Raw genomic sequence first — 13,937 nt, 5'->3', positions numbered from 1 at the left:
CTTTTATACTGTTGTTACTATAATTTTATTTTCATTCTGTTATTTAGTTCCAGGAAAGATGCTAGTTTCACAGATGAGAAAACTGAGATTGTAGGAGGTTTCACCACCTGATAGAGGCCTCTGTCTGTCTAACCCTGAAGTCTGCCTTCTCTTGCTTGCTGTGCTACTTCTCCCTTTCTGGATGGTGTTTACATGCAGTGACTTACAGCAGGGTTTGGTCCTCTCAAACTCCGCTACATGCGGAACAAGTGTCATTATCGTCATGTTTCAGGTGGAGCAGCAGCTACCAGGAGTGTCCTGTGCAAGGACATTAATCTTTTTTCCTTCTCAAAATGAAAATCTCTTTCTATTGAATAATCCAGTATGGGTGTGACAACAATGCAAAATGTGACCCTGGACTGAATCCTGACCTGGATCCTGGACTTGATCAATGGGTCTGTCTATTGCTATAAAGGACATTAGTGAGATAATTACTGAAATTAGAATAATGTCTATAGGTCAGGTAATAGTACTAAATCAGTGTTGATTTCCTGATTTTGATAATTGTGCTGTGGTTTATACGAAAATATTCTTGTTTTTAAAAAAATGAGTAAGGGGACATTATGTCTACAAATTATTTCAGATGGTTCAGGGGAAAATGTACACATATATAGGGAGAGAGTGATGACAGAAACTTGATAAAATGTTTTATCATTTGTGAAATCTGAGTGGAAAGATAGAAGGGAATTCTTTGTAGTATTTAGGCAACTTTTCTGTAAATCTAAAACTTTCAAAATGAAGAGTTAAGTAACACATGCTTGTTAGAGAAACTAAAGCAGTATGGCAGTGTGTAAGTCTGATGTAAAAAGCCTTAGTTCTGTTCTGGAATGAGCACTGTGATATAATTTATAAGTATGGTTTCTTCTTCGATCCATATAGATAAACAAGTATTTCTTAATAGAAATAGAGTTCTGTCTCATATACAAGTTTCTTGGTTTTCCTCCACAGGAAAATTTCTATGTATTTTTTTATACATAGAAATTTATCTGTCTTTGAGTAACAACACAACAATGCATGGAGAATCCACTCTGTTTCCTCTGGTCTCCTTGCTTCCATTCCTGTGCTCTTTCAACAGTGCCCTGCAGCCTGTTCTGTGTTCCTCAGGTTTCTTTTCTATTGAATGGCAATAACAGCCCTGCTTATGTGATAGTTGTAGGGATAAAAATGAGATAATTTTAATATGAAAGCTTTTGGAACGGTTACACAGTGAAAGTGAAAGTTGCTCAGTCGTGTCCGACTCTGCGACTCCATGGACTATACAGTCCATGGAATTCTCCAGGCGAGAATACTGGAGTGGGTAGCATTTCCCTTCTCCAGGGGATCTCCCCAACCCAGGGATCGAACCCAGGTCTCCCGCACTGCAGGAGGATTTTTTTACCGGCTGAGCCGCCAGAGAAGCCCAAGAATACTGGAGTGGGTAGCCTTTCCCTTCTCCAGCGAATCTTCCTGACCCAGGAATGAAACCAGGGTCTCCTGCAGTGCAGGCAGATTCTTTTTCAGCTGAGCACAAGGGCAATGTAAATGTGAAGTGTGATTAGGTAGATGGTCTTTACTGTTGAAGATATGAAGCATAATACTTGATTCACTTATGAAATAAACCTCTAATGTTTATACAATGTTAGCACAGGTTTTAGGGCCTCTGGCTTGTCTTCTTTCTCCTAATGTCTTCACCCATTTTCATCCCAAATCCCTACCATCCACACTATTGAAAGTGTTTCTGAAGCAGAAATTCTAAAACTTTAAACTTTCCAGTTGCATTAGGTTAGAGTACCTGTCATTAAAGAAGGGAATAGCAGAGGAGGAGATAGTTGGATAGCATCGCCGACTCAATGGACATGATTTTGAACAAACTCTGAGAGAGAGTGGAGTATGGTGGAGCTTGGTGTGTTACCAGGGGGTGGCAAGGAGTCAGACACAACTTAGTGACTGAACTACAGCAAACCTCTCTTTGAGTCATAAAGTACTTTAGGAAAATGCTGTACAAACAATTCTTGAAAGCTTTTTTCAGTGATTTACATTCTTTTTAAATTGGATGTATTTCATCCTGTTAAGATTTGTCATTCCTGTGTCTGTGTGTGTGTGTGTCTTTGTGTGTGTGTCTGTGTCTGTGTGTCTGTGTGTGTGTGTGACTTCAGCATGGTTTTCGTTGCAGCTTGCAGGAGGCCCAGAATAGAAAAGAAAGTACAGAACAGCTTAGGTCTTCTCAGGCTGCTGTCCTTCTCTGGACTTAATACAAGGATTGTTTGCAGAACCTAGCAGTGATTCTAGTCTTGAGGTTCATGCACGACTTTCTGTGGACCACCATTCCTCAAGTATTTTCTCTCAGGACTTCTTTACACTCTTAAAAGTGATTGAGAGTCCAAAGAGCTTTTGTTTATATGGGTTATATCTAAAATTTTTGCTGGATTAGAAATTAAGACAAGGATTTTGAAATACTAGTTCATATAAAAATAGCAATAATAAATCCATGAGAAAAGTGGTATGCTTTTACATTTTTACAGATTTATTTAATATTAGGCTTAACAGAAGATAACTTTGAGGGCCCTCATAGTAGTCAGAGCCAGTGTCAGGTAGGCTAAATGGAGGAGTGATGATCTGGCATCCAGAGCAAAGCTGATAAGATGCCTCTTTTCCTTGCGGAGAAACTGGTGAGAACAGCTTCAGAGCAGGTGCGCGGTAATCCTTCAGGAAGAGACTTTATTTGTCATCTGCACTGTTGTTGCTTTGTTCAGACCCCCTTCATAGTCATCTGTGCATCATCTCTCCCTCTCGAGTTATTGTAAGTGTGTGCTTTGATAAAAGCCCTACTGTTGGTCCTCAACACTGTTATGCATGGCAGGTCATTCATTCAACAAATATTTGTTAAGTTTCTCTGGTGTGCAAGGTTCTGTGCTGGGCATTGAGAATAAAGCAGGGAACAAAATGGGCCTCCATTGTTCTCATGGACTTTGCATTTAAAGGGTCATACAAAATGTTATTTAACTATAGTATGATTCTTATGGTACAGGAAACTCTGAGCATACAATGGGGTACCAGTCTTACTGTTGGGTCAAGGAGGCCTTTTTTGAACAAATGTTCATGCTGCATGCTGAAGGATGAGTAGTAGTGGAAGTGTTTCATTTAGTTTAAGTTGTATTTTTTTTAAGGATCTTATCTGTGACTGAGAAAGAAATGTAGAAAAATTGACCCTGAACAGTTTGCATGTTCCCTGTTGAGGGATGGACAGCTAACAGTTTGGAGATAAGTACTGATTATCTGAGTAGATTGTTGTCTTCTTTCTGAGACATTGTGGAATTCAGTGGAAGTTCTTTGGCTATGAGACGTTTATACAGAAGATAGTATTCTTCTCAAACTTTAATGTATGCACACTAGAGTTTAAAGAGTCTAGGCATCTGGTTAAAACATAAGCTTAGACTGAATAAGGGGTGGGCCCAGAAGTACTGCTTTTCTGAAAAGCTCATACTTGATGCTGATGCTGCTGGTCCATGGACCACACTTTGAGTAGCAAGACTACAGTTACATATAATAAGACTTTTAGCAGGATACCAGCTGAACAAGAGGCTGGGCGAATATTCTAGAGATAATGTCCAATAGGAAGAAGTATTTGATAACAGTAGAAGACAAAGCCATTTGGTTCAAGAAGCATCATGCTGCTGCTGCTGCTGCTGCTGTGGCGGCGGCGCTTCCGTCGTGTCCGACTCTGTGCGACCCCATGGACTGCAGCCTACCAGGCACCTCCATCCATGGGGTTTTCCAGGCAAGAGTACTGGAGTGGGGTGCCATCGCCTTCTCCGATCATGCTGTATAGTGAAAGGCAAGAGGATTCACAGCTGCCATTACAGAGAGGACGGGAAAGCTTGGCATTGCAGTAGATGATGACTAGCACGACCAGAGGGGCTTCCCTGGGGGCTCAGATGGTAAAGACTCCACCTGCAATGCAGGAGACCTGGGTTTGATCCCTGGATTGGGAAGATCTACTGGAGAAGGGAATGGCTACCCACCCCTGTATTCTGGCCTAGAGAATTCCATGAACAGAAGAGTCTGGTAGGCCACAGTCCATAGGGTCACAAAGAGTTGGACATGACTGAGTAACTTTCACTTCACTTTTCACTTTTAGCACAGCCAGAGAAATATTTCACAGACTCATTTCTGTGGTGAGGACCAAGTGAACTAAATGGCCATTAGTCTGCCTAGGGAAAAGGTCAGGTACTGAGGATTTATGGCCACCCTATGGTAATTAATTGTGTGACTCCAGAAAATGATCTAAGTGACAAGCTGCAAGAGATTCTAGAGAGAAAGTGCACTTTTAGTTGGGGGAAAAAAAAAAGAATGTTCAGTACTACCGCTCATTAATCATAGGTGATTAATCCATAGATGGACATATTTCTAAATAGATTCAATTTTTAAAAATGGTTGTAAGTGGCAAGGGTAGGAATAGAATGGGGAGAAAAATTAATCTTATGGTTAATATCCACTGTGAAAAGGTCACCAACAGTAAACCTAATATTTGATATTTCTTCTGTATTTCACTGGCACCTAGAGTAGAAGTTATCAGACTATCAAAAGATATTATTGGTCTGCCCTTATTTCAGGATATTATTATGGAAAATATCTTTTTGTTGCAATTATGCTTTACATTTTTGTTCAAGATAGTTTACAGTAATTAGTAAATTTGTTTGGATTGGAGAATTAAAATAACAAGTTAGCCATAAGTCATATTATGAACTATTAAATCATGAAAAAATATGATTAAGTATAGCATATTTTTTCATGATTTAATAGAAATATTTTGGAATGTTATAATAATGGTTTAAAACTCTAAAATTTTCTCCCCCCTAGAAGGTCATCTCTTTGGATTTGTCAAGATCTTATGATGTTCAAAATATGGAAAGAAAGGAATTAGTCAGATTTTCTACACTGATGAGCAGTCGTTTTAAATTTCTTTTAACTTTTGTGCCTGTACCTGTAGAAGGTTAATAGGCATAATTTACTGATATAGAAGGCTCAGTGAATACTGAATCAGGCAACTGTCTTAAACATTCTAAAACTCTCTTAGATTGAAGTGAATCTATAAAGTTTGAAACTACTCCTAGAGTAAAATCAACTGTTAAGATTGCCTCTTGATTTTAGAGGTAGGCCCACCTAGAAGGGGGAGCCTGAGGAAAGCTGAAGGTATAGCACATGTTTGTGAAAGATCAAGTTTCCTTCAATATGTATATTTCTAAATGAGACTCCATAAGATCTGTCAGGGAACATCAGAGTTACGAAAGCAGTTGTTTGAAAAGAAATGAAATAGATCAAAAGGAACCCCTTTGAGTTACAGATTGAAAATGAGTAGTCACTATAACAAAGATAATCATTTTCATAATGCCTTATAGCTTTAAATGATTGAGTTATTAAAAAGTTGGTTGCCATTCTTAAGATTTGTTGTTGTTTAGTTGCTAAGTCATGTCTGACTCTTGGTAACCCTGTGGACTATATGGCCTGCCAGGTTCTTCTGTCCATGGAATTTTCCAGGCAAGAATACTGGAGTGGTAGCCATTTACTTCTCCATAAAGCTGTCTAAACAGTGAAATGGAATGTTGCCAGCTAGACTAGGCTCCTGCCATGCTTGGGAGCATTTGGGGCAGAGAGTAGTTGGTAGAACTCTTACCTTCTCCACTTGGGGAGTAGCGACAACTAGCCTAAGGAAGTGCCCGCCATGTCTTATTCAGCTACAAGGAAAAAGCCACTTAGTTTTAAAGCCAAACTTGGAAATATAGTTTCAGACTACATCTGTGCTCCCGAATGCCTGCATGACTCAGTTATTCCCTCTGACAAGCTATGCCTTGCTCTTCACTGGATCAGCAGTGGGTTTAATGAATGAGAATGAGAGCTCTGTTCTCATCTGGCTAATGTGACTCCAGTGAAATGAAAGTAAAGTCGGACTTAAGATTCAAACCTGTGTTCTAGTTTACCTTGGGTTCCTTGATTCTACAGCAAACCTCTTCATCAGAACTTACTGTCATGCCTAAAGAAGTTCTACCAAGAATCAGTATTAGAAATTGACTCTAGTTGCAAATTATGTATCCCCATGATACTATAACCTGGGAGTCGAACCCACATCTCCCAGATTGCAGGCAGACTCTTTACTGTCTTAGCCACCAGGGAACCCCACTATATAACATTAAGGGTCATTTGTGTCTGTTTCTGACATTCTTTACCTGTGTGGCTTTATAGGGCATCGAAAGAATCCTCTATGCTGGATCCTGCTTTATTAATTTTACCCCCAAGAGTATAAGTCTTTATGTACCTTATTTTAATATATTTTAAAATTATTTCGTGGTGTATATTCAAACAGCTGATTTAATCACAGCAGTATTGGAATGTTTCTGTTGCAGAACACCCTGCAAAGCTATAACCCAAGTCAAAGTGAATTTAGGCATTTCCGACCTGAATATCGTGGAAAATCTTTTTTTTAATACCTGTATTTAACCTGCTCTAGAACTGACCAGACTAAAGACCTTAAAGACCTTAGAGACTTATTAATAGGCATAGTTTGAAAGCTTCATTATCTTTAATACAACTAATGAATTCAAAGAATGGGATTTTAGATTATATGAAAAGTGTTTTTGTTTTTTTTAATCCAAGCCCTTACTTTGCTTTGAGATTCTACAGTGGTTAGATAGGTGTTCTGACTGGCTTATCAGAGTGTGTTCCTACTTCACAAAAGTCCAAAGGGAGGTGGGAGGACACATCAGTATCTCACTGAGGGCAGTGCTGGGGTCCTTCATGGTTTTTCCTTTAATGTGCATTTTGATACCCTCATAGCCTTTAGAAGTGATTGGCATCTGCTCCCTAAGTTAATGTCTGCCTATTTGGAGAAGTTATTTGGTTTTTGTTTGGTTAATGCAGATGAATGCTATAGAGAGAGGCAAGAGGAGAACGAGAGGGAAAAATACAAAATTCTTCAAGCGTGTAGGGATGCGCATCAAGAATTTCAAAGACTTCAAACAGATGTAGAGGGGTGGGGAAACAGCAAATTTGAAGCTGCTCAACCATGACATTTCTTCTAATGACGAACAGCTTGAAAGCTGTAATTTTGAGAGTCTTGCAGTATTTTGAAGTCAGACACTTAGCACATTTTAAAATAGTGGTGAAATTTAAATGAGCTTTTTCCATCTTAAATGGAATTAAGCATTTTGGGTCGTCATCTTATTTTGATAGTTGTGGGTCTCAGAATGAACACCAGAGCTTTTAAAATTTACATGGGCCAGGGCAGCATCTCTTTTTGTCTTTTATCTCCATTGTTTTCATAGTATAGGAAGATATTTTTTCTCTTTTAAATAAAGTAGTGCATTTTCGTTTTCTAGTTCTTCACCAATGACCTTGAATTCTTTATATTTTGCAGTACATTCTTATACCTGAAGTTCCTGGTGGTGTGGGCACTTGTCCTCCTGGCAGATTTTGTCCTGGAATTCAGATTTGAGTACCTATGGCCATTTTGGCTTTTCATCAGAAGCGTCTATGATTCCTTCAGATACCAGGGACTGGTATGTTTATTAATACATGTTTTTCAAGTATAAAGGATTTAATTACCCTTCTAAGAAAGTCTTCAATAACTGCTAGTGTAACTGTTCAAAGTAGATTTTATTAGCAATACTTAGGTGACTGTATTGAGCTAATAGGGTCTGTGGGCTGAAACTGCCCTTTCAGGCCACTTTGTCTAAATCCACTGATCAGATCATTACACTCCCTCCTCCTTGCCCATTCCAGTGGAAAGAAGGGGAGGGAGGGAGGCTTTCAGGAGGGAGAGGCAGAGTAGCAGGGGAAGCAGTAGTTGCCTACCCAGCCCTCCTCTGAAGTGCCTCTGAAGCCTCTGGCTTAGGGAGTGGGTTAGAGTTAGACCAGTGGATCTCAAACTTTTTGTGCTCAAGACACTTTACACTCTTAACAGCTATTGAGGACTCCAGAAGGCTTTTATTTGTGTGGGTTACATTTTTCCATATTTACTATATTAGAAATTAAGTCTAGGAAAAATTTTGATGCTTATTTAATTTAAATAAAAATTTAAATTTTTATTTAAAATAAAATTTAAAATGAAAATTTAATACTTAAATCACTTACAATAACTATAATAAACCCATTACATGTTAATCCACATTAAATTTTAAAATGAAAACCTAGCTGTATTTTCTAAAACAAAAAAGAAATTAAAAGATTGATTACATTTTTGAAAACCTCTCTAATGTTTGGCTTAATAGAAGACAGCTGATTTTCATATCTACTTCTAAACTCAGTTATTACCAATATCATGTAATCAATTATTTTAATCAGTGAATATCAATGTCATGTATTCTAGAAGACACCACCATACTCCTGAGTAAATGAGTGTGAAAGAGATAATGCCTTAGTATTATTATGAAATTATTTTACTTGGAAGACTTCTGAAAGGATCTCAGAAATCCCCAGAGATCCCCAGACCGTGTTTTGAGAACTGCTGGATTAGAGCAAGGGCACAGGCCTGGACTTGCTCCCTTGATTGACCTGTAGTTCTGTTGTGTTCCACAGTCACATCTTAAACTTGGAACTGTCCTACCCAGGCCTGATGCTCTGGTCAGAGCAAATCCTTGCCTTGAAAAGATGGTTTCGGGCTTGTGTCCTGTTAGCAGTAGACAATGATGTGTCCAGAGGAGGCGGCATTGTTGGACATCTGTGCTATTCTTAACCATAGTTGTGTCTCATCTGTGCTCCAACAGCCTATCCTTTAAGAATGAGGCTATTTAGTAATGTTTTGTGATGAGAGAGGAGAATTTTCTGTGTTAAATTCTATTTCTTTTAGGTAACCCACCTGTGGAGTCCAAATAAACTCACTGTGAATCAACCTCAATTTATTCTGGTCCAATTCTTCATGATTTGAGGCCATAAATAGGATTACTCTTCAATGCTGAATTAACCACATCTTTTTATATGGGTGATTTTAAATATTTAAAATTTCCTATTGTAACTTGCTCTATAGTTATTGCATAGCAGCTTCAGAGATTTTGTTCAACGTGCTTTTAATAATCTCTGCTTGAAATGAACAAGTTCTAATATGTGCTTTTTATTTTGTCTTTCCCTTTAGGCCTTCTCAGTATTTTTTGTTTGTGTAGCATTCACATCAAATATAATATGTCTGCTATTTATACCCATTCAATGGCTTTTTTTTGCTGCTAGTACGTATGTGTGGGTTCAATACGTATGGCACACAGGTAAGTCTTAATGGTTTCTTAGATGGATTGAAATCTTAGATTCAAACTTCTAAACTGTGATTTCCTTGAATAAATAATTTAGAATTGAGTTTAATGTGGACATTTTAAAGATCCCTTTTCATAATAGATTATAGTATACCTTTAAAGTGTATTTCTTTTTTATTAAAAGTTTAAGCCTTTATGATTTGATTGTAGGCATTTCAATTACCAACTCTCATTATGAAGTATCCATATTTTTTTAAAAATTGAAGCAATTATTATTTAGGTAGACTTGAAGACAGCCATGTGCCAAATAAGAAAAATGTTCCTGCATTGAAAGGAATGTCAGAAGTCATTTAGTTGAACCCTTACTTAGTATAAGAATCCCCACAGCATTGCTGGCGCATGGTGTTTTAATCTCTGATTGAAAATCTACAGTGACAAGGAACTTACTAGTGTTGTTTTGGGGCAATTGGAATAGAAAAATTCTTCCTCGTACTGAGCCAGAATTTTCCTTCTTACGCTTTTGACCCAGGATATCTTGACTGTCTTGGGGTGCACTGATCACTTTGAGTTGATAAAGTGCTTTCTCCAGAAAAATATATGGGAATATAGAGAATATATATTTTTTCAGTTTCAGCAGGCTTACAGACCATCCCCTCTAATCCAAACATTGGACCCCTGTGTTAGAGCCACACTGAATAGGTGTAGTGTTCCATCCATGTTAACATTTCTTTAGACTAAAACACACTGTCATATCCTCTCATGTTCTTTTCTGTAGACAAAGCATCTCTGATCTCATCAGCTTTTCCTTGTATGTTATTTTAAGCACTTTCACCATTTTGGTCTCCCTAATTCTTAGTGGCTCTCTAAACCACAGTGTACATTTCAGGTGTGTTCTGGCTTGAGTGGAACTACATAGTCACCTCCCTTCTTAGAGCTATTCTTATGCTATTTACACACTAAGATGAGATAAGCTGTTTTAATAACTCCAGTCCACTACGAAGCCTGTGCATAGGACACATGGGGATGTGAGGACTGGCTCACAGACATGTGGGGATGTCGCACTTGTCTGCAAAAGCGGCATGAAACTTGATTCCTAGGCCCAGCTGTAACCTGTAGCATTTTGACCACTGAAAGAGCACCAACTAATAAAAGCTGTCTGGAGCAGCATTTATCCTCTTCTCTAAATGCTAGAAGGATGATGTTGTCCCATGTTAGGAGGCACGACTCAGCTGTATTTTTAAAGTATCTGCTGTGAGCATGGTTTTCTCCATCTTTAGCACTCTCTCGTATCTGACTGAATTTATAAGCTAGCGTGCTTCTTCCTTAGTCTGCTTTCCTCTAGTTAAAGTGATTTTTCTATATACCAGGTTTTACTTGTATTTTCTTGTCCTGGGCCTCAGTTTCGAGTGAGTTGCCATTTACACTTATTCTCTCTAGATCTCAGCTTCTTTTCTGTCATATGAGGGTGGAGTGATCTAGATAATAATTAAGGGAACCTTCCAGCTCAGATAATCTGTGACTCTGATGAACTATAATGATTTTCTAAGTTGCTTTAATAGTGTCTTATTAGTTGAGAAAAAGCTACTCATGTAACTATTATTAGAACTTATTGGAATTCAGTGGGTGACCCACGAGGCAGCAGTGAAGCTAATATAATAAATGATATTGGTCTCTCTTTAGCTCTAGGCTCAGAAATGCATGTTGGAATACCTAAGTTATGAAGTGCGTTTTAATTTGGAGTGGTTAGCGAGCAAACAGAACAAACCCTGTGTTCTTATTAGGCCCTGTAAATATGAGTGCAATTTTTATACGTTGGGATTAATTTCTCTTTCGTTGTTAAAATTTAACATTTTAAAAAAGAATGTTAGGAATGGTTGATGAAACTATATATATTGCCACAAGAGCATGAAAATATTATGTCACTAATTTTTTCCTTGTTGTTAAGAGGGAGAAAACAGGATATAAAACTGTATGTACAACATAACTGTTAAACTAGTTCAAAAATATTTTCAGTGTGGTTTTATTTATTTAGATGTAGAAATATGAGTCCAAAAATTTGTCCAAATTTTTCTGTTTTTCCTGTAATATGCTTATTTTGTTTATGATAACTTTAGAAATTAATGTAGAAATTAGATATTTACAGAATGTAAATTTTTTTAAATGTATTTTAAAATGAATTTGAAAATAGATAATCCTAAGGATTGACTTTTGTTTTCCTACCTTGCAAAAATACCCTCTTTGGGTTTATTAAATCTATAAGAATGGTTGAAACCACTAGCTGTCTTCACAGGACTTTGCCTGTCTTCTTATCTTATGGACTAGGTCTGTGGGGACTTGAATTCTCCTTAGAAGCAGATTCAGTATTGTTTCTGTGAATTTGGACACAGTTTCTATAAACTCTGGGCCTCACTTTACTCTTCCATAAAATGAGGAAGTTGGACTAAGTGGGACTAGTCTTTGGGACTAATTTTTCTGTAATTTTTCTTTTGTTTCATCCATTCCAAAGAGTCTTAGAAAAAAGCCATCTAGTTCTTCAGGTCACTGAGTTTTCCCTTCATTTTTCTCTTCTGTAACTGGCTTGCTTTATACACTCTCAAAGGGGATCTTTCCAGAGTTATAGGTCTCATGTCTTTGTGTTCCATCTTCATAAAATATCCCATTATTAGTCGTGTCCTGACATGGATGGACCTAGCCTACAGACTTTGATTCTAAAACCCAGTGAAAATTATCTGACTATTTGAGTCTTGTTTATTCTATTGCAAATTGCTTTTTCCTCTGTTGAAAATTGCTTTTAATTACGAAAGGAATATGAGCTTGTAGTTAAGAAAAAAAACTTTTTTGAATAATACTTGAATGTCAGAAACATTTCTTAGTGCTGTAATTCATTCTTTAAAAATTGTGTGTTTTTTTACATATCATTGTATGATAATACAGATCTTCATCCTTTTGAAAAGTTGCATCATATTTCATTATATAGATTTATTATAATTCAGCAGTTCCTATTGATAGGCACTTAAGTTAATTCTAAATTCTAGTTTTTGCTATTGCAGATAATACATTGAACATTCTTATACATTGATCCCAGGGCTCTTTTATATGTCTATAGGGTACATTCCTGGAATTGGAATTTTTGGGTCAAAGGTATAAGTATTTTTCATTATACTGCCAAATTGCCTTATAAGAAAGTTACCCCAATTTATATTCTTGCTAAGAATGAGAGGGAAGCCATTCACACATCTTCCCTGTACTATTACCCATCTTTAAAATTTTGGCTTTATCCGATAGGTTAAAATAATTGAGTCTCATTTAAAAATTTTTATCTCCCTAATCAGTAGAGAAGTTGACATCTTTTCACGTGTTTTTTAACTGTCTATAACTGAGTCACTGAGCGTGCGCACACACACACTATTTTTTTTATAACTTCCAATTTTTTTTCTTCAGTTGCCTTTTTTATTGATTTGTAGGAGGTCTTTGTATGCTAGGGCTATGATTTCTTTGTTTTACATATGTTGTAAATATTTTCTGCCAGAATACTAGTTTTTATTTTTGTCTATGATTCCATAGCATGTTTTGTTATATGAAAGCTTTCAACTTGGATCAAACTGCTTTTTAATTAGTTCAAAATCTTAAATGAAAGTTACTGTAGTTGAACCAGTCTCCCAAACAACCCATCTGTTATATTAGTTAATGTGTCATTGATGCTTGTCTCTCTGCTGCTTTCCCACAGAAAGGGGAGTGTGTTTGCCCACAGTATCTCTCTGGATACTCTTTGTTTATATTGAAGCAGCAATTAGATTTAAAGATCTCAAAAATTTTCATGTAGACCTTTGTCGCCCATTTGCTGCTCACTGGTGAGTATTATGTATATTCTTAATCTGTAGTCCAGTTAAGTGTTTTCAATGTAGAATGGTAAATTTAATTGTAAATTTTTTCTTAGAGATATTATATGAATTCAGAAGACAGCATAACATGGTGTGGTAAAGAACATGAGCCCTCTAGTCAGGGAGATGAGTGTTTGAATCCCAGCTGTGCCCCCTAACAGCTTTGTGCTTTGGACATGTCACTCTCTCTAAGCCTTAGTTCTCTTACGTTTATATTGGGAAGCTGTCTTATGGGGTGTCATGGGAAAGATGAAATGAGGTGATGTATGTAAAGTGTTTAATTAGGTCCATGTACATAGGTGTCTGATACTTGTTATCTGTTTTTATTGTAATCAGATAATGATTCCAAAAAGCCTTGATGAAGTATATGACTATTTCATGGAGATTAAATGATTTTAAAATTTCCTTTGCATGTTTACAAAAGCAAGATAATATTATTAATAATTTTTAAGGACTATTATTTTTAACCTTAAACCATAAAACATTTTTTAAAATAAGCTTGATTTTTGTTTATACCTATTATAGAAATCACCACTTAACGTATGTTTCTTTTAAATACACCAATTTTTGCTAATATTTATGGCAGAAACCAAAACAAATAGAAATCAACAACCAAAAAATAGTTACCAATATGTTTAAAATCTTCACAAACAAGTGAATTAAATAGACTTGGTCAATAAACTTGACACTAAATTTGTGATGTGATCACATTTAGACTAATTATAATTGATAAATTATAAGTTTTAATGTTAATGAGACTTCCCTGGTGGCCGTGAAGAATCCTCTTGCAATGCAGGAGATG

The 13,937-nt window shown here is 36.8% G+C and overlaps 1 protein-coding gene across 1 annotated transcript in view; it reads left to right on the top strand.

The window, feature by feature from the left end:
* MACO1 (macoilin 1) overlaps positions 1 to 13,937 on the top strand; it is a 68,224-nt gene that overhangs the window by 7,408 nt on the left and 46,879 nt on the right. Inside the window, exons 2-4 of the mRNA XM_069575014.1 lie at positions 7,430 to 7,571; positions 9,143 to 9,269; positions 12,982 to 13,105. Coding sequence (XP_069431115.1) covers positions 7,430 to 7,571; positions 9,143 to 9,269; positions 12,982 to 13,105 — 393 coding nt within the window. The remainder of the gene's footprint in view (positions 1 to 7,429; positions 7,572 to 9,142; positions 9,270 to 12,981; positions 13,106 to 13,937) is intronic.

This window comes from Ovis canadensis, chromosome 2 (assembly GCF_042477335.2).
Source record: "Ovis canadensis isolate MfBH-ARS-UI-01 breed Bighorn chromosome 2, ARS-UI_OviCan_v2, whole genome shotgun sequence".
Classification (NCBI taxonomy): Eukaryota; Metazoa; Chordata; class Mammalia; order Artiodactyla; family Bovidae; genus Ovis; species Ovis canadensis.
The sequence above is the reverse complement of the archived record's forward strand: the minus strand, read 5'-3'. Positions and strand labels throughout refer to the sequence as shown.